Below are 21,555 nucleotides of genomic sequence, written 5' to 3'. Positions count from 1 at the left end.
CATGAGAATAGGTGTGTACGAAATACCCTAAATTGCAGGACACAGCTGCTAAGCAATAAACAAGGACTGAATGGAAATTTGCTTCTGTTGTAGTTAATTTGGAACATTAAATGGAATTTGGCTTTAAGATCACTAAATCCTGGCCTCCTTCTATGTGATGGAAAATGTTGCTTGGTAACTTGTTTTTTTTTTCTTCCACAATGCCACTTTAAATTAGCATTCCAAAGGGTTTGGAAGTATGGATTGTATTCATGTGACTTTCTTGAAATAACGAGGCTCTAACCAAAGTAGCATAAATAGTCATCTATTGTTACCTGAGTGTATATAAGACAAAGAATAATGGTAAGGTGGAGTCAAAGCTAATCTTCTGTCAGAGAAACGTTCATTTTTATCATGAAGAGTTTGTTGCCATGTGGTGAGATTGTGTGATTTATGTATATCTTTCATTCTGAAAGCATTTGAGCTTCCTATTTAGAATTTGTGCATGTTTGAAATTCAGACCCATTTTCGCTGAGTCATAGGAGCCATCATTAAAGCTAAGGATAGGAGTAGCTGATATTCCTTAATGGAAGAAATATGCTATTTGTTCATCTTTTTGAGCTCTAATAATCCTCATAGTTACAGGTCAAATAACTTTGAAGTTAGGTTAAAAATTTAGCCGTGTTGGTCAGATGATAATCTGTATACCATTGCTCACACTGATGTTTTGTGTATTTGTTTCTTTTTAGAATCGTGATACATGATTTGGGCTTTTGATCCTTTTTTATTTATATCCTTATGTATATAAATTTACATATATATTTTTATTATATTTACATTAGACATGTAATATATATAACATATATATTAAATTTATATGTGTAAATTTACAGATATGTAAATTTAATATATGTGAATTTGCACATAAATGTAAAATTTATGCAAATATACAAATGACTCCATATTTATATGTATGCATGTGTGTATATATAGTGTATATACAAAATCTTGTATATGTTACAGTTGGTAGATCAACACATGCCTGGCTGTAATTGGAAAACCATTTACAGTGCTGTATTTCATCTTAAGAAAAGAAAGAAAGTGAAGTCGCTCAGTCGTGTCCGACTCTTTGCAACCCCATAGACTGTAGCCTACCAGGCTCCTCTGTCCATGGGATTCTCTAGGCAAGAATACTGGAGTGGGTTGCTATTTCCTTCTCCAGGGATCTTCCTGACCCAGGGATCGAACCCGGGTCTCCAGCATTGTAGGCAGACACTTTACTGTCTGAGCCACCAAGGAAGCCTTTGATCTTAGCTGACTTATATAGTGAGCATGGGCTTTATCAGGGGTTGATTAGGTTTGTTCAGTGGTATTTGGCCTAACAAACGTGAAAGTGAAGTGAAAGTTGCTCAGTCATGTCCAACTCTTTGCACCCCCATGGACTATATAGTCCATGGAATTCTCCAGGCCAGAATACTCGAGTGGGTAGCCATTCCCTTCTCCAGCGGATCTTCCCAACCCAGGGATCGAACCTAGGTCTCTCACATTGCAGGCAGATTCTTTACCAGCTGAGTCACAAGGGAAGCTGCCTAACAAAGTGAACTTGTTTAGTAAAGGAAATATTTGTAAAGTATATTTTCCTACTTGGATCTCTTCGCCCCATAATTGTGTTTTCTTCCTGTAAACTGAATCCTTGAGTCTAAGCACGTATGGCTGAGAAAGAGCCAGGGCTGGGGAGTTGGAGGCAAGGTTGAGAGTGTAAGAGGGTAGTCAGGGGAGTGGGTCAGGCCTCTGTGAGCAGCAGGGATCCGCAGTAGGTGAGTGAAACTGGGCAGCAGGCAGAAATCGGGGGCCCGGGAATGTTGGAGTTTGGTGGGAGTGATGTGAGAAGAGGGCACATGAGGGAAAGATTAAAAAGTCAAGGTCACATCGGGAATCAGCTGACAGAACCCGAAAGGGCTCAGAGCCTACCTGGCCGGCTGCTGTGGGCCATCGGAATAGAAGCTCCTGCCTGTTTCTGTGCCAGTTGTGCTCTGGCCAGGAAGCTTCCTGGGCATTCCCTGTCAGGGTGGGAACCAGGCGGGGGCGTGGCCTGAAGAACCCACTTGCAAAAGCAGGTCAAGGGTGTGTCTGCCTGAAAGGGAAAGGGAGGTGGCCCGGGAGCGTCCTGATACCAAGAGGGAGGCTAAGGAGTGGCAACACAGGCGGAGCCAGCACTTTGCTGAGCTTGTGTTTCCGTGACTCACGGCCCTGGTTGTAACACAGCAGTCTTTCGGGCAGTAAAGCCGCAAGGCCAGACTGGGGAATGAGTCAAGGGCCCTGTCCAGAGGACCAGCAAACCTTTTCCTTCTTGGTGGGGTATCACAGCTCTGTTCTCATGTTCCTCTGCCCATGAACCCAGAAGGTGGTGTAGAAGAGCTTCTGTAAAGGGATACAGAGAGAGCTTTCAGTGTAGAAGCTGCTGTGTAGTTTACATTCTGTATAAAAATTTCAGTTCTCTTTTGTGGGTTTTTTGTGGCCCCCTTCCCACCAAAAGTAGGTCTGTTTGCAGAGGAGTGTCTTGGAATAAATAATATAAATGAAGATTAACCCATGAGAAAAGTGTGGCTTGTGATTGTGTAAATAGTTTTGCTTTATATTTATATATATACATTTAGATATTTTATAAATATTTAAAGGCATGCATATAGAATAAACACATATGCCTATATGAAAATTTATACTGGGTAGGAGTTTCTGTTAATTACTGTTTTAACTCAGCGTTTGGTCCTTTTTTTAGACATAAGAACAAAATTACTTTGTTTTTATTTTTACTTATATTATGAAATTAGATCAATTTATAGGAAAGAAGAACTAATTAACCTTACAATCTCATTATATCTTCAAACTCATTTCTAACTATGGGTCTATTTGTCAATATATTTAGTTTTTAACGAATTATTTTTCTTTATATATTAGATGTAATGATATGATTCACTTCGTATTTATTTTTAATAGCATTAGTATATGGTGATGTAACATTGTGATTATAACTCTCTAATTCTTGACCATTTGGGTCAATAATATTTTTATTTTTCATTATTGAAAATATAGCCTGGGTAAACATTTTAAAACAAATTATCTTTGTGTTGTTTCCTTGAGGCATTTTCCCCAAAGTGAGATTAACAAGCCAAAGGGCAGGAACAACTTGATAGCTTCTGTTACATGTTGCCAGATTGTTTTCTAGAAAGATGGAGCTCATTTGCAGGGACACTATCAATGTATAATGCACAGTGCCAGTTTCAGATAGCTTAGACAGTCTAAGCACACATGAGAAGTATAATTCCATTTCTACCCTGAGGCCTTGCTGTATAGATAGCTCTCATAAGTAAACTCAATATGTGAACTTTGAAATTATCGAATTAATATAAGTATAGAGCTAATTTGCTTTTTAGAGTGTGGAGCCCTGGAGGGGGCTTTGGGGCTGGAGAGCATGCTGTGTCGAGGTGGTGCCCCCTTTTGGACAAGTGTGGTACTGCGATCCCACACTGTGAGACTGTCGAGGCCAGAACCAAAGGGGGACGACAGACCCCAGTGTTCCTCACAGTGAGGTCCTCAGGCTTGTGAGGAGGCCTGCAGGGCTTCGTGGAGGCTGGGGGAGGGGGGCATTCTGCAGTCCATGCAGCCAAGAAGAGGGCGTGGCCATTGGGAAGGCCTAGGCCATGAGTCCCTGAGCTGCGCATGTCCCACAGCCTTCCTCATTGAAACTGTCAACTTAGGGGTGTTGGGGGCATTGTTTTGGCGTCACTCTGGCAGTATTTTTAATTTTATAATGGAAGCCGATGGAGATTACAGATTCTGAAGAAATTTGTTCATCTGTGGGGAGTGAGCTCCGCCTGTGGCAGAGGTCATGAGGAAGGAGGCTTGGCATACGCAAAGGCGGGATCAAGCCTCAGGAGTCTCCCTGGAAATTCTCGAGCATCTACCCCCAAAACCAGAGTCTGCCTACTTTATGCTTTGTGCTTTCACCTACACCTCTGACTTTACGGGGGGCTGTCGCCCACTACCTCTCTGAAAAAACAGTTAGCTTACAGCTCCAGTTAATAATTCCTGGGTGTGACAGTGTTTAACCTACAAACTCCTTTGGAAATCCTCTAGCCTGCCTGAATAGGTTTTTCCGGCCACATGTGATTGTTCAGAGCCTCCCAACTGAGAGGCAGATGTTCTAAACTGTCTAAACACAGATTCCTTTGAGTAGTTAAAAGATCGATTAGAAATTGTATTGGTGAAGGGTTTTTCACTTACTGGGCCAGTGTTTGCTGCTAAGTCTCCATACTCCTTACCTACTGTGTCCTTGGCAGTGTATTGATTGATATAATGGGTGTATAGAAATGTAAGTAGTAGCTCAATGTTTGTAACCTTGGACCCTTGAGTTAATTCTTTTCTTGATTGAGCCCACCTCACCTTTGCCCTATAGGAATGCAGCTTTGTCCAATGCTTTTTTGGAGGCTGGTGCCTGACTTTGGAATAAATCACCTTTAGAGAAAGATAAGTTTCTTAAAATGTTAACAGGCCTCCTGGCCAGAAGATGATGTAATTCACCTGAACTTTTGCATATGATAAAGTTTGAAAGCCTGGCTTCGATTAGGACCAGGAACTGCTGTCCTTGCATGACTCCACCCCTTCCCCCATTATCCTCTATGCACAACTTAAGGTATAAAAACTACTTTGGAAAATAAACCGCGGGCCTTGTTCACCGAAACTTGGTCTCCCCATGTCGTTCTTTCTCTTACCTTCTGGCTGAATTGTTCAGCCTCTTTTCTTCATTGAATTTTCCTACTGAGCTATCCTCATCCTATTACTCTTTATATCTTTGATAAAATATTTAAATAAATAGGTCGCCGACGCCGTCCCCGCTTCCAATACCCTGGATCAGCCGGGGCTGGTCCCCGGCATTCATCCATAAGGATAACTAGCCTAGTCTATAAATGTTCTTTTACTCTGCTTCAGAAAGGGGAAAATCTTAGACTTTTCCCTGAGAAATAAATTTCCCTCCTTGCTCACGCCTGCTGACATAGCCTTGTGCTTTTGCCAGTTTCTGCAGTGACTTGCAGAAATTCTATAACCTAAATACCAGAACACGTAACAGCATGTCCTAGAACTGGGCCGGGAGGTTAAGACCGAAGTGAAACATATTCCACAGAGCATATGGTTCAGAAAGGCTAAAAGGAACAACTTAAAGTCATTGATAAAATGCTTGAGAATTAACATGTGTATACATTTTAAAGGAAGTGAATTGAATGGATATTTATCTTAGAAATTCCAAGTCATAAAGTTTAATGGAAGCTGAGATATAAAATTGTTTTAATTTTCAGGTACCAAAGTAGAAGTTAAGTATTGATGGGCGGAGAGAGGTGGTAAGCGTTAAAAGGCCAGCAGTTAGGGAGAGATACACCTAGACTGTCACATAAGATTGTTTATTTTTGAGTTTTCAGTGCTTTTTTTCTCTTTTGGTGGTACATATAAATATATAAAACAAACTCTGCCATCTTTATCATGTTTAGTCAGTGGCATTAACTACATTCACAATGTTGTGTACCCATCACTATTATTTTCAAAACTTTTTCATTACCCCAAACAGAAGCCCTATGCTTTAGGGATTTATTTTGTAATTGGTTATCTCACAAATTTTTTTCTGGCTTAAAAAAATACACAATTCAAACTCTTCATGCTTAAAATTTCAACATATGGCACATGTTAGGGGATTCTTCTAGGTATGTGCCTCCTGGTCATCAGTTTCCTCTCCTCCTTCCTATTGATGCATGCTTTGCTGAAGACGGTGCCAATCAAGAAGGGCAGGGAGGGTTGTTGTTCTGTCGGGGGCATGTGAGGAGCTGCATTCTGCAGCTGAAAGCTTCAAATCAATGCTGTTTGTAGGAGAGCAGTGGTAGTCCTGCTTATTTAATGTATTTTAAACTTTAAAAGCCCTATTATGTTCTTGACAGCTTAAAAAAAATTCAGAACTTGTTCTGCTTTGAACACAACAGCTATTACTATTTTTGTGTATTATTTTTAGTCTTTTTTCACTTTCATGTTTTTAAGGTAGTTGATCATGATGAGTCTAATTGTATACAATTAACTAATTTTTTCATTTAACATATCACTTAACAGTTTTTTTTTTTTTTTTTTTTAATTTTTGTTCAGTAGTCTTCATAATAATAGGCCCAGGAATGTATGGAGCTTAATTTACACAACCATGTTACTTTCTTTGACATTTAGGTTGCCAAACATGTGTAACTATGATAAACGAACAACTTCAAACATCTTCCTTCTGTAGTTTTTAACCCCTTCATTTTATTCTCATGAGAGGGAGATGCAGAAGGCTCACATATCTTTTTTTCCCAAACTTTAAGCTTTTTATTTTGTATTGGGATGCAGCTGATTAACAATGTTGTTGTTTCAGGTGAACAGTGAAGGGACTCAGCAGCACACATACATATATCCATTCTCCCCTACCCCGCCCTCCCCTCCAGGCTGCCGCATGACACTGAGCAAAGTTCCACATGCTATACAGTAGGTCCTTGTTGGTTATCCCTTTTGAATATAGCAGTTGCTCACATATATTTTATTAGGGGTCATGGCTCTTGCATTTTCCATGAAGATTTGGTACAATCAGCAGTGGTATGTTTTTTTTTTGTAAGCTATGATAAACATCAGATGGATGACACATACTTGATTTGGTTACAGGTTGTGAAAATCTTAGAGAAGCATGACCCCTTGAAGAACACCCAAGCAAAATACGGGTCCATCCCTCCAGATGAGGCCAGTGCTGTCCAGAACTATGTAGAGCACATGCTCTTTTTGCTGATTGAGGAGCAAGCCAGGGATGCTGCCATGGGGCCAATCCTGGAATTTGTGGTCTCTGAGAACATCATGGAGAAGCTCTTCCTTTGGAGCTTGAGGCGGGAGTTTACCGATGAGACGAAAATGGAGCAGCTCAAGATGTATGAGATGCTGATCACCCAGTCCCACCAGCCTCTGCTGCACCACAAGCCCATTCTGAAGCCCCTGATGATGTTGCTGAGCTCTTGTTCAGGAACAACCACCCCCACCGTGGAGGGGAAGCTGGTGGTCCTGCTCAATCAGCTCTGTTCCATTCTTGCCAAAGATCCATCCATCCTGGAACTCTTCTTCCACACTAGTGAGGACCAAGGGGCCGCGAACTTCCTCATCTTCTCCCTTCTGATCCCCTTCATTCACCGGGAGGGGACCGTGGGCCAGCAGGCCCGGGACGCCTTGCTCTTCATCATGTCTCTCTCTGCCGAGAACAGTGTCGTGGCTCATCACATCGTGGAGAACACCTACTTTTGTCCAGTAAGTCCTTCTTGTTGGCCCACTTCCTCCCGCTCTTCTCCTCTCTTGGGCTGATGATAAATAATTTTTAAAAAGCTTCTTTAGATTGTTATTTGCATCTCTTTTGTGCTGAAAATCTTGTTTCTTGTTTTTTTATTTTTGTGATTGTTATTTGTTCCTTTTTGGTTGTGCTGTGTGGCATGTGGTATCATAGTTCTCCAACCAGGGATCAAACCCTTGCATTGGAAGCACAGAGGCTTAATGGATATTTTCCCTTTTTTTTTTTCCCAGCAAACTGTTCTTGGCAGCTTCTATGGAAGGATGTCTAGAGGAGATATTTTGGAGGGAGGAGCGGAATTTAAGTTGAGATGCCCTATGGCTGAGCAATGTCAGCTTGAAATAAGCCAATAGAGGAAACTATATGTGTTACTGTTGGGTTAGGAGCTGTTTTGTTTTTTCTAAGAGTATCTCCTGAGTAATTGGTAAAACCTGCTCATCTTATATTCTTAGCTTTTTGGATTGGTTTTGAGCCAATGAGTCATGGCATATGGTCAGACACTTCACAGTGGGCTTCACAAATTAATTTGTTTCCCAGCAAGATAATGACCAAAATTGTAAATCCAAACCACTGATTCTATTTTAAAAGGAGAAATACATATTTACAGTTTGAAGTAGCAAGAAGTCCTTTACTCTGTATCGTTTCTTAAGCGTAGGTTGCTGAGCAATAGAGAGTAAGGCCTTATGTGGATGCCTGAGGAGTCAGGCCCAGTCATAGGCCTGGAAAATAATAGGGACTGTCTGAAGCTCTCACAAAGCTGTACACCTCTGATTGCTTTCTGCTGTTAGGGTCACCTTGGGAAGGGGTATTTAAACATATTTATAGGTTTGTAGAGTTCCATAGAATAGCCATGAGAAATACAAAAGCCTTCTTAAGTAAACAATGCAAAGAAATAGAGGAAGACAATAGAATGAGAAAGACTAGAGACCTCTTCAAGAAAATTAGAGATATCAAGGGAACATTTCTTGCAAAGATGGGCTCAATAAAGGACTGAAATGGTAGGGACCTAACAGAAGCAGAAGATATTAAGAAGAGGTGGCAAGAATACATGGAAGAACTGTATAAGAAAGATCTTAATGACCCGGATAACTACGATGATGTGGTCGCTTACCTAGAGCTGGACATCCTGGAATATGAAGTCAAGTGGGCCTTCGGAAGCATCACTATGAACAAAGCTAGTGGAGGTGATGAAATTCCAGCTGAGCTATTTCAAATGCTGCAAGATGATGCTGTGAAAGTGCTGTACTCAATATGCCAGCAAATTTGGAAAACTCAACAATGGTCACAGGCCTGGAAAAGTTCAGTTTTCATTCCAGTTCCAAAGAAGGGCAATTCCAAAGAATGTTTGAACTACCGTACAATTGCACTCATTTCACATGTTAGTAAGGTTATGCTCAAAATCCTTCAAGCTAGGCTTCAGCAGAATGCGAACTGAAAACTTCCAGATGTACAAGTTGGATTTAGAAAAGGCAGTGGAACCAGAGATTAAGTGGTGAAAATCCACTGGATCATTGAAAAAGCAAAGGAATTCCAGAAGAATATCTACTTCTGCTTCATTGACTGTGCTAAAGCCTTTGACCTTGTGGATCGCAACAAACTATGGAAAATTCTTAAAGCCATGGAAATAGCAGACCACCTTACCTGCCTCCTATAAAACCTGTGTGCAGGTCAAGAAGCAACAGTTAGAATCAGACATGGAACAATAGACTGGTTCAAAATTGAGAAAGGAGTACGTCAAGGTTATATATTGTCACACTGCTTATTTAACTTAAATGCAGGGTGCTGCTGCTAAGTCACTTCAGTCGTGTCCGACTGTGTGTGACCCCATAGATGGCAGCCCACCAGGCTGCCCCATCCCTGGGACTCTCCAGGCAAGAACACTGGAATGGGTTGCCATTTCCTTCTCCAATGCATGAAAGTGAAAAGTGAAAAGGAAGTCACTCAGTCGTGTCCGACTCTTCGTGACCCCATGGACTGCAGCCCACCAGACTCCTCCGTCCATGGGATTTTCCAGGCAAGAGTACTGGAGTGGGGTGCCATCGCCTTCTCTGTATATGCAGGGTACATTATGTGAAATACCAGGCTGGATGAGTCGCAGGCTGGAATCAAGATTTCTGGGAGATATATCAACAACCTCAGCTATGCAGATGACACTACCCTTATGGCAGAAAGAGAAAACAAACTAAAGAGCCTCTTGATGAAGGTGAAAGAGGAGTGAAAAGGCTGGCTTAAAACTCAACATTCAAAAAAAACTAAGATCACGGCATCTGGTTCCATTATTTCCTGGCAAATAGATGGGGAAACAATGGAAACAGTGGCAGATTTTCTCTTCTTGGGCTCCAAAATCCCAGCAGATGATGACCACAGCCATGAAATTAAAAGACACTTATTCCTCGGAAGAAAAGCTATGATCAACTTAGACAGCATATTAAAAAGCAGAGATGTCACTTTGTTGACAAAGGTCCATATTGTCAAAGCTATGGTTTTTCCAGTAGTCACGTATAGATGTGAGAGTTGGACCATAAAGAAGGCTGAGTGCCAAAGAATTGATGCTTTTGAACTGTGGTGTTGGAGAAGACTCTTGAGAGTCCCTAGGATAGCAAGGAGATCCAACCAGTCATCCCTAAAGGAAATCAGTCTTGAATATTCATTGGAAGGACTGATGCTGAAGCTGAAGCTCCAATACTTTGGCCACTTGATGTGAAGAGCCGACTCATTGGAAAAGACCCTGATGTTGGGAAAGATTGAGGGCAAGAGGAGAAGGGGGCAACAGAGGATGAGAGGTTGGATGGCATCACCGATTCAACGGACATGAGTTTGGGTATACTCTGGGAGATAGTGAAGGATAGGTAAGCCTGGTGTGCTGTAGTCCATTGGGGTCACAAAGAGTAGGACACGACTTAGGGACTGAACCACAGAGCTCCTGTTTTGTAAGATGTTGAGCAATGGCTATTTTTACTTTCCTAACGCAGTGAACATCTCCAGTTTATTCCCATTATGTGTTCTTTTTACTGATCATCTCATTGTGTTTCTCTATAAACTGTATTGCCATGAACATGCCTGATTTTGCCAGAATAGTGTGTAAGACCATTAGTGAGTTTTATAGGAACAGGCCAGGCAAATTGCCTTAAGTAGATTAGATTCATTGTTAATGAACACCATGTGGGTGGTTCTTGACCCAAAGCAAGGGTATTTAGAAATGTATGTGGGGCGTGTTTGGTTGTCGGGCAACATGGGGGGCCTGGAAGGGAGGTCATCTGGCATTTAGTGTGCAGAGGCCAGGGACGCTTAATGTCCAGTAGTTTGTGGACTGGTCGCATACAGGAAAGAATTGCCTTGCCCCAGGTGCTAAGAGCCATGCTAGTGATTGGCATGCTGTACTTGGCTTTGAGGTTCAAGAGTAGTAATCTTCTTTATAATACTAAATTCCTGTCTTTATTAATAAACCAAACAAACTGAGGTCAACGAAGTGTCTGGTGAATCTTTATTTTAGGAGGAACAAATAAGTAAAAATTTTGAGAAATAGAGTTAAGTTCAGGGACCATATGTCTCTTCTGTTCTGGCTTCTGACCAACAGAATCAGAAATTGCAGAAAGCGTGTGTGTATGCTCAGTCACTCAGTCATGTCCAACTCTTTGTGGCCCCATGGACTGTAGCCTGCCAGGCTCCTCTGTCCATGAGATTTTCTAGGCAAGAATAGTGGAGTGGGTTGCCATTTCCCCCAAAGACTGAGAGTCAGATGGGAAGTAAAAAACTGATTCCATTCATCTGTGCCAGCATATTAAATCTCCTTTCCTTATTTTCTTCAACAGAATTATAAGCTAGATTATAAATTCTTTTAAAAGAACATATCTTTAGGCAAAAGTGTAACTTCTCACCCGGAATCTGAATGTCTGTATTAGTTTTCTTTAAAAAACAACAACAACAAAAAGCCAATTGATTAGAGTATAATTGCTTCACAATGTTGTGTTAGTTTCTGCTGTTCAATGAAGTGAGTCAGCTATATGAGTACATATATCCCCTCCCTCTTGAGCCTGCCTTGCACCTCCACCCTCATCCCACCCCTCTAGGTCACACGCAGCACTGAGCTGAGCTTCTTGTGCTATATACATCAGCTTCCTAGTAGCTGTGTTAGTTTTCTATTGCTGCTGTAACAAATTCCCAAAGCTATGGCTTTAAATAACACTGACGATTCTCTTACAGTAGTATCGTCTTACTATAGTCCAACAGGTCTTACTGGGCTAAACTTAGGATGTTGACAGGGCTTGCTCCTTTTTGGAGACTCTCACGGTGAGTCCTTTTCCTCACCGTCTCCAGCTTCCAGAGGCCACCCACATCCCTCCCCTCATGGCTTGCTCCTTCCTTTCCACAGTCAGCAGTATTACATCTCTCTCACCATCCTTTTGGAGTCATGGTTTCCCCTGACTCTGCTCCTCTGCCTCCCTCTTCCACTTCCACAAGAACCCTTGTAATTATGTTGTTTACCTGGATCATCCAGAATTTAAAGATTTTTAAGATCATCCCTGCTTAAAGATTAGCTAGTTAGCACCCCTAATTCCATCTGCATCCTTAATTTTCCTTTGCCATGGAACCTAATTTGTTCATGGACTCCGGAATTAGGATGTAGACAGCTTTGTGGGGGTTAGTCTGCTTCCCACAATTACCGTATTCATTCAGTTTGGAGAGATCTTGGAGAAGTTTGATGAAGAACGCAGCATAGTCAGGATTCTTGTAGTTTAACCTGACCATGTACGTTTGGGAGCTGTTGAGGAAGCAGGGACACACATTAGGGTCTAGAAACCAGAGTGATAGGAATGAGAATATAAGAGAGGCGCTGGATCTGAGCAGTGATGTGAAGGCAGAGGCTGACCAAACAAGGGACTTTTTCACGAGGGGGCTGTGCAGAGGTTTGGAGTTTGGCTTGCTTGAATTGTTTTGGGTAGTTCTGCTGTCCAAGAAGGAGTGCAGGTATTGAAACAAATCACAATATTTGGGCAGTTCACTCAGTCAGTATCTACAGGGCAATTTCAAAAAGGTACTGTTTTCAAAAGCATCACAATTCTAAAGTCTCTTGAAGAAATCTAACAAATATGTAAAAGGCTTTTATAAGGAAAATTATGGAACTTTATTGAAGGGCATAAAATAAGACAGAAATAGATGGAAAGCCCTGCAGTTTGTAGATATTGTGTAGATAATGCTTTTCTGCAAATCAATCTGTGAAGTTAACACAATTTATGTTTTACAACTTTTTATTGTGGAAAAAAGCACAATACAGAAATGGAACAGATACAGAGATTTGAAAGCATACTAAAAGGAACATCATATATTGCTTAAATTCAAAGTTAATATGTGTCATACTTTGGTATACTTTATTTGTATACCAAATATATTTGTATATTTGTTTTGTATCTTTATTTGTTTTTGCTGTTGCAGGAGAAGGCAATGGCACCCCACTCCAGTACTCTTGCCTGGAAAATCCCATGGACAGAGGAGCCTGGTAGGCTGTAGTTCATGGGGTCTCTAAGAGTCGGACACGACTGAGCGACTTCACTTTCACTTTGAAATTAAATTATAGATATCAATTATTTTAATATGTATCTCCTACAAATAAGGACATGCTCCTACGCAATCACAATACTGTTATTATACCTAAGAAAATTGTACAGTAGTTTTATAATGTGATCTAATACCCAGTTTCCCACTTATGCCGCAAATTACTTTTACAGATTCCCCCCCCTCACCCTAAACCAGAGTCCAGTACAAGGTGCATTTCTGACTGTTGTGTATCTCCATGCTATGCTAAGTCACTTCAGTCATGTCCGACTCTGTGCGACCCCATAGACGGCAGCCCACCAGGCTCCCCCGTCCCTGGGATTCTCCAGGCAAGAACACTGGAGTGGCTTGCCATTTCCTTCTCCAGTCTCTAGTCTCTGTTAATTCTCAACAGGTTGCTGCTTTTATCCTCGTGGTGGTGACTTTGTAAGAGTTCAGCCATTATCTTTAGAACACCCCATGTTCCAGGTTTGTTTCTTTGTGTAGTTTGACTGGTCCCTATCACTGGTATTTCCTGAAAATCGGGAGTTGGGTATAAACGCCTGGTTAAATCAGGTTAAGTACCTTTCGTAAGAATACTTTATAGGTGATGCCGTACACGACAAGAAGCACATGTTAGGTTGCACCACTGTTCGTGAGACCAGAGGTGGTCACTCGGTTGTTTAAGGCAGTGATCCTTCGATCCCTGTGTTGTAAAGATAAAACTTCCCCTTTGTAAATTGTAAGGTATAATTGGTGAGATGGTAACGTGACTTAAAATCCCAGTAGAGTTTTCGAAGGAACATGGCAAACTGATGCTAAATATCATATGCATGCATGCTAAGTTGCTTCAGTCATGTCCAACTCTTTGCGACCCAGTGGATAGTAGCCCACCAGGCTCCTCTGTCCTTGGTTTTCTCCAGGCAAGAATAGTGGAGGGGGTGTCCATTCCCTCCTCCAGGGGGTCTTCCTGACCCAGGGATTGAACCCAAGTCTCTTATGTCTCCTGCATTGGCAGGCGGGTTCTTTACCACTTGTGCTACCTGGGAATAGCTGAAATAATTATACGAATAATGATAACAGTAATATATTTGTTGAGAGCTAACTATATGCCGGCCACTATTCTTAGTGCTTTATATGTATTAATTCACTGAATTCTCACAACTATTGGAACCAGTGTTATTCTCCTTTAATACATGAAGAAATCTGATGTAAATTCATACAAGGCCACGTGGCTAGTAAGAGAGCAGGTTAGGATTTGAACTGGGGCAGTCTGACTCAGTGACCCATATGCTTAACCCCTATCTTGTACATAAGTGATAAAATATTAAGACTTTCTATAAAGCAGTAATCATAAAGAAAAGATTAAAGAACAAAAACAACACCCACAGATCAAACCTGCATCTCTTACATCTCCTGCATTGGCAGGTGGGTCCTTGCCACCTGGGAAGCCCATTTTGTTACACGCGTATTTGCAAGTGGTTGGTACCCAAATTATATAAAAGTATTTGTAATACTACACATTAGTAAGAAAACGATGAGACGTGTGCGAAGGATATGAACCAACAGTTCCCAGAAGACCCCAAATCTGATACATATTAAAATATGCTCATCTTCCTTGTGTGTGTAGCATCAAATAAACACAAATGAACTTACAGTGAGACAGTAGGTAACGGCATCAGAGTGGCTAACCGTTAGACATCCAATAACACCACGTTGGTACAATAACTCAAGAAAGCAGTATGGCAGTATTGCCCTGAGGGCTCAGCTGGTGAAGAATCTGCCTGCAATGCAGGAGACCTGGGTTCAACTCCTGGGTTGGGAAGATCCTCTGGAGAAGGGAAAGGCTACCCACTCCAGTATTCTGGCCTAGAGAATTCCATGGACTGTATAGTCCATGTGGTCACAAAGAGTCAGACACGACTGAGCGACTTTCACTTTCAATGAAATTGAGTGTTTGCGTGCCGTGTAGCCCTGCATCTTCACTTCTAGGTCTCTCCCCTAGGGAAGCCTGCCACATGTTTACAAGGGTACATGCACAGAGGTATTCTGTGGAATAGTGATTTGAAGAAGAGAGAAAGAGAAAGAAGAAAAAGATAAATAAAATGGTACATATGATGTCGATGGAATACTCCTCAGCATTCAGAATGAATAAATCACTGAGCATTATTCCACTGCCTCTATATTTATCTATCTACCACATCTTTTTTATCTGTTCAATTCTTGAAGGACACTTAGGCTGCTTCCATAGGTTGGCTATTATAAATAGTGCTGCAGTGAACATTGGGTGTATGTATCTTTTTGAATTAGTGTTTTGTTTTCCTTGTATAAAAATGGAGTGAAATTTTGCCATTTGAAATAGCATGGAGGGACCTGGGTGGTATTAGGGTTAGGAAATAAATAAGAGACAGACACCTACTGTGTATAGTCACTTGTGTGTGGAACCTAAATGTGACGAACGAGAAACAGACTCACAGATGTGGAGAACAAGCTAGTGTTCATCAGAGGGGAGAGGGGCTAGGACCAGGGCAAGGCAGGGCGAAAGGCATAGACTACTCGGTGTAAGTAAGTTACAAGGGTGTTATGCACAGCATAGGAAATACAGTCGGTATTTTATAATAATTTTGAATGGAGTCTAATGTATAAAAATATCAAGTTACTATGTTGAGTTATGTTGAAACTAATAATAAGTCAACTGTACACGTGTGCTAAGTCACTTCAGTCGTGTCCGACTCTTTGCAACCCTGTGGACTGTAGCCTGCCAGGCTCCTCTGTCCTTGGAATTCTCCAGGCAGGAATACTGGAGTGAGTTGCCATGCCCTCCTCGAGGGGATCTTCCCGACCAGAGATTGTACCTGTGTCTCCCGTGGCTCCTGCATTGCAGGAGGATTCTTTTATCGCTGAGCCACTGCAGAAGGCAAGTCAACTGTATTTCAATAAAAAATAATTAGATTTCACATTTATTAGCATGTAACTGCACCTATATGTGTGAACACCAATGAACCTAAAAACAAAAAGCATAAAATCTAAAAACATAAAAAAGTAAGTAGCCAAATGTTCCATATAGTATGTTAACATTTACATAAAATTTATGTAACCTTTTAAGACAACATCTTTGTACTGTTTTTTTGATACATATGAATATAGTAGAAGTACAGAAGCACTCACAGAAATAATACATATTAAGCTCAGGACTGTGGTTACTTTTGGGTGCAAAGGAAAGGGAAGAGATGATAATGAGATTGGAATAGGGTTTAGCTCTACTTGTAATGTTTTGTTTTTTGAAAAATAAAGAGCACTCTGAAGAAATTACGACAAAACAAAATCTGTTAAATCTTGGGGATGATTTTCTGTTTTTTTTTTTACATGTTTGTAATATGTCATATTTAAAAAATTTAAGCATGTTAGGACTAGAATGGAGCATATTTTTAGTGTTTAAATTTCCACTAAGTTCTAGGTAGATTTCACTGCGTAGTTGTTGCTTTTATAAAACACGTTTTAAACACTGTATACAGTTCATTAAAATTGGAGGAAAAGCATCTCCAGCTGACCTTATTTGCTAGAATGGAACACAGAGCTTCGTTGTGTTAAGTTGCCCCTTACGATAGAGCCCATAATCTCATGTGTTCCCAGTTTTCTATAATTACATCTGACAACATAATTAAAAAAAAAAAAGACCTCTTATGTTGAAGATAAAAGCATACTCTATTAACCACCTGGCTAAGGACCACAATGACAAAAAGCTTTTTCTAATTAGTATGATTGTCAAAGTGTGTTAGCATCAGGCTCTGGGACGAGTAATGGCTCTTTAAGGAAACTGGGCCACTTTTGGAAACTTTTGTTCTGTGGTTTATAGGAAGAGCTTGCTGGTTCTGTCTTTTGTCTTAGGATGTGTTTTCCCAAGAAAAGAAAGATAATAAGGATACTCTAGGGAAGAATTTAGTGCCCGCAAATGGTTGGGGACTCTGTGACCCTTGCTTCTTATGGTTTTTAAAAACCAAGTATTGATGATTAAGCCCTTGTCACTTGTTGGCAGAAATTGAAAACAGCCTATACGTACATTTGGAAATGCACTTTGAAATAAGCAAGCTTTAGGTACACAGCCGCAGGTAGAAAGTTATTTATCCCATATCTAAAATTTATGAGGCTTTTTATTTTGGCATGTTGTCGCAAATGGTCCCTACCAGGTGACTTGCTGCTAGCTTCAGACTAAAGCCATCTGCCGACAGTCTTCTCTGCTCCTGCTGAAATTAGCTGGGTACTATTAGATGTTTAAAGTTAAAGGGGAACCTTTCCTGATGGCTCACTGCTGTGTGCTCGTCATTTTTTTCCCCCTCCATTGGAAACATTGCTTTGTATAAACCATGATGTCCACTTCTTTACATGCATGATTTCTTCTAATTGTTGCAACAACGCAGGGAAGAAACTGAACTTTGGAGGGCTTTAACGACTGCCTGTAAGTGGCAAAGTCAGAGCCATGTTAGTCTGATACTGAAACCCAGGGTCTCGGCAGTTACCATGCTGTACTGTACTGCTGGCAGGGAAGTAGTTTGCTTTTCTAATTGTTGGTCATCTTTAGGGTTTTACATGTTCGTTCATTTTTTTTAAGACTTGAGAAAAGATAAATTAAAACTATTGGGTTGTAGGACTTCGCTGGTGATCCAGTGCAGGGGATCGGGTTTGATCCCTGGTCAGGGAGCTAAGATCGTGCATACCACACAGCACAACCCAAAAAAATGGGGCTGGGGTGGGGTGGTGGTGTTCATATGTTGGGGATAAGTATAATGTTTGACAGTTACTTTTGGGTGGTCAGGATTAATAAAAGGCTAAAAGAATGGATGAGCATTTAAAAATATTAACTGTTGAATGTCAACATATATTTTGAATTTTGAAGTTAAAATTGTCTTAGATTGTACCATCAAACTCTTGGAAAAATTATCTGCAAACCTGTTGTTGCCTCTCCTTTCTCTTCTTCCTGTTCCCGTAATATTCCCTGCATTGTTTCTTTGAATGAGGGAGTGAATAAAGGTCAGCAGGAAGTAGTCACCAGTAGTAACAGTCCTTCTTGCATTTGTGGTTGATCAGCTGTCTCCTCCATCGCACCTGGTCAGACTTGTTCAGCGTTTGTTCCTCAGTCCCGACGCGGTGCCTGGCCTGTTGTTGGTGTTCTAGAAATGCATGTGGACTGGATGAAGGAATCTGAAATCTGAGCAAAGTCTTGGAAAGGATAAATGTGTAGCAGAAAGGATTTGCAGTCTTGCTCGTAAGACCATGTAGTCCTCTTCATCCTGCAGACTCTTCCTCCATGTTTCTTTGCCGTGCTGGAGACAATCGCAGGTCTGTTCACCACAGCTGTCGGTGTCCAGGAACACACTGCACTGTCCTCCTGTGCAGGCGGGCTGAGTTCCCATCTCAGCCATGCCCTTTTCAGGACACTCTTTTAAAAAAGTGAATATTAGGTATGTGTTATTTTTAATTACTGTCACTGATGTATGTAATTTGAAAATTAATGTTGCTGTAATTATATTGATATACTGAATAGTTATTCCCAGCTTCTTAGTCAGACAAATTAAGCCTGTCTTTATGAATTCATCTTCAAAGGCTCAAAGTGGTTAAGGAATCGGGAGTATGCAGAATTAAAGCCTTTGTTCTGCGGTTAATTTAGCATGAGTTAGCAAATGTAATTGATTTTAAAAATGTGGCATCAAGATTAGATTTCCCTTCAAGGAGAACTTTTGGTCTCTGTTCTCTCTTTCCAGAGGTTTCTGATTTATAACAAGGAGCTCACTGGGGTCACATTCAAAACAGGAATTAAAGTGATTTGTTTGGGTTTGCTGACAAGGAGTTAAATGCTTTAAATAGAGGACATTCTTTCTTGGGACTGCAGATGCCTGATTTTGCAAAAGAGATACACTCTCTGTCTTGTTGACTGCTGTATATCCTGTGCTTAACATCGTGCCTGTCCTGAGGGTGCTCATTGACTTTTTTTTTTTTTTTAAATAAGAAACCGAATGAATGAGTGAATAAAGGTCACTAGGAAACAGAGCAGAGAAATGTATATGATCTTTTGATTTTTCCAATGTTGAAACGATTCATCTCTTTGCCTTGCTGCCCTCACACACTCAGCCGTGGCTACTATTCCCCACCCCTCCCCCTCCAAGCCCTGCACCCACTCCCTCCCGTGGCATCAGTCATCCGGTTTCTCTGTACCAAGACCTCCAGGTGCCCTTATTGACGGATGTATTGCCCACGGAAAGTACTGCTAGGCTCTGACCGGACAGATCACCCCAATCTGCAGTGTGGACAGGAGTGAACTGATCAGGCCGGGTGAGATGGAGAAGACAGACCTTAAACTAAGGAACGCAAGGAAGGCGGTTGCTGTACAGAGGGCTGCAGGGGACGCTGTGGGAGCAAGCCAGGGGAGAGGGGGCGGCGACAGCTGGTAGATACTTCTTCCAGTATGGCATACCTGGAGCCACACCACCTCATGGCTGATGTCAGGCACTATGGATTGTCATAGCTCAGCATCTGAACCTCCCTTCCCTTCTCTCTTTGCTCTGTATAAAGCCTGAGGTCTTATTTTTTGTCTTTTCATACTGTTCATGGGCTTCTCAAGGCAACAATACTGAAGTGGTTTGTCATTCCCTTCTCCAGTAGACCACGTTTTGTCAGAACTCTCCACCATGCCCTACATGCATGGCTCATAATGTCACTGAGACAATGCTGTGGTCCATGTGATCAGTTTGATCAGTTTTCTGTGGTTGTGTTTTTCATTCTGTCTACTCTCTTACGATTATACAGTGGAAGTAAAAAATAGATTCAAGGGATTAGATCTGATAGAGTGCCTGAAGAATTATGGACAGAGGTTCATGACATTGTACAGGAGGCAGTGATCAAGACCATCCCCAAGAAAAAGAAATGCAAAAAGGCAAAATGGTTGTCTGATGAGGCCTTACAAATGGCTGAGAAAAGAAGAGAAGCGAAAGGTAGAGGAGAAAAGGAAAGATATACCCATTTGAATGCAAAGTTCCAAAGAACAGCAAGGAGAGATAAGAAAGCCTTCCTTAGTGATTAATGCAAAGAAATAGAGGAAAACAATAGAATGGGAAAGACTAGAGATCTCTTCAAGAAAATTAGAGATACCAAGGGAACATTTCATGCAAAGATGGGCTTGATAAAGGACTGAAATGGTACGGACCTAACAGAAGCAGAATATATTAAGAAGAGCTGGCAAGAATACACGAAAGAACTATACAAAAATGATCTTCATGACCCAGATAACTATGATGGTGTGATCACTCACCTAGAGCGAGACATCCTGGAATGAGAAGTCAAGTGGGCCTTAGGAAGCATCATTATGAACAAAGCTAATGGAGGTGATGGAATTCCAGTTGAGCTATTTCAAATCCTGAAAGATGAAACTGTGAAAGTGCTGCACTTAATCTGCCAGCAAATTTGAAAAACTCAGCAGTGGCCACAGGACTGGAAAAGGTCCGTTTTCATTCCAATCCCAAAGAAAGGCAATGTCAAAGAATGCTCAAGCTACCGCACAATTGCACTCATCTCACATGCTAGCAAAGTAATGCTCAAAATTCTCCAAGCCAGGCTTCAACAGTACATGAACTGAGAACTTCCAGGTGTTCAAGCTGGTTTTAGAAAAAGCAGAGGAACCAGAGATCACATTGCCAACATCCGTTGGATCATCAAAAAAGCAAGAGAGTTCCAGAAAAACATCTATTTCTGTTTTATTGACTATGCCAAAGCCTTTGACTGTGTGGATCACAACAAACTGTGGAAAATTCTGAAAGAGATGGGAATACCAGACCACCTTACCTGCCTCCTGAGAAATCTGTATGCAGGTCAAGAAGCAACAGTCAGAACCAGACATGAAACAACAGACTGGTTCCAGATAGGGAAAGGAGTACATCAAGGCTGTGTATATTGTATAAATTAAATAAGTATTGCTTATTTAACTTATATGCAAAGTAGATCATGCGAAATGCCATACTGGATGCAGCACAAGCTGGAATCAGGATTGTCAGGAGAAATAGTAATAATCTCATATATGCAGATGACACCACTGTTATGGCAGAAAGCAAAGAAGAACTAAAGAGCCTCTTGATGAGGGTGAAAGAGGAGAGTGAAAAAGTTGACTTAAAACTCAACATTCAAAAAACTAAGATCATGGCATCCAGTCCCATCACTTCATGGCAAATAGATGGGGGAAACGTGGAAACAGTGAAAGGTTTTCTTTTCTTGGGCTCCAAAATCACTGCAGATGGTGACTGCAGCCATGAAATTAAAAGACACTTACTCCTTGGAAGAAAAGCTATGCCCAACCTAGACAGCGGAATAAAAAGCAGAGACAGTACTTTTCTGACAAAGGTCCGTCTGGTCAAGGCTATGGTTTTTCCAGGGTCATGTACAGATGTGAGAGTTGGACCATAAAGAAAGTCGAGTACCAAAGAATTGATGCTTTTGAACTGTGGTGTTGGAGAAGACTCTTAGGAGTCACTTGGACTGCAAGGAGATCCAACCAGTCCATCCTAAAGGAAATCAACCCTGAATATTCATTGGAAGGACAGATGTTAAAGCTGAGACTCCAATACTTTGGCCACTTGATGCAAAGAACTGATGCTGGGAAAGATTGAAGG

General features: G+C 41.2%; 1 protein-coding gene across 3 annotated transcripts in view; it reads left to right on the top strand.

Annotated features, from left to right (window-relative positions):
- Nucleotides 1-21,555, top strand: part of FHIP1A (FHF complex subunit HOOK interacting protein 1A) — a 308,163-nt gene that overhangs the window by 202,549 nt on the left and 84,059 nt on the right. For all 3 annotated transcript variants that reach the window (XM_002694315.7, XM_005217478.5, XM_010813681.4), the window contains one exon: nt 6,706-7,332. In XM_002694315.7, the coding sequence (XP_002694361.1) occupies nt 6,706-7,332 (627 nt within the window). The remainder of the gene's footprint in view (nt 1-6,705; nt 7,333-21,555) is intronic.

The sequence above is a fragment of the Bos taurus genome, chromosome 17, assembly GCF_002263795.3.
Source record: "Bos taurus isolate L1 Dominette 01449 registration number 42190680 breed Hereford chromosome 17, ARS-UCD2.0, whole genome shotgun sequence".
Classification (NCBI taxonomy): domain Eukaryota; kingdom Metazoa; phylum Chordata; class Mammalia; order Artiodactyla; family Bovidae; genus Bos; species Bos taurus.
Note: the sequence above shows the minus strand (reverse complement) of the source record. Positions and strands in the feature narration are given on the sequence as shown.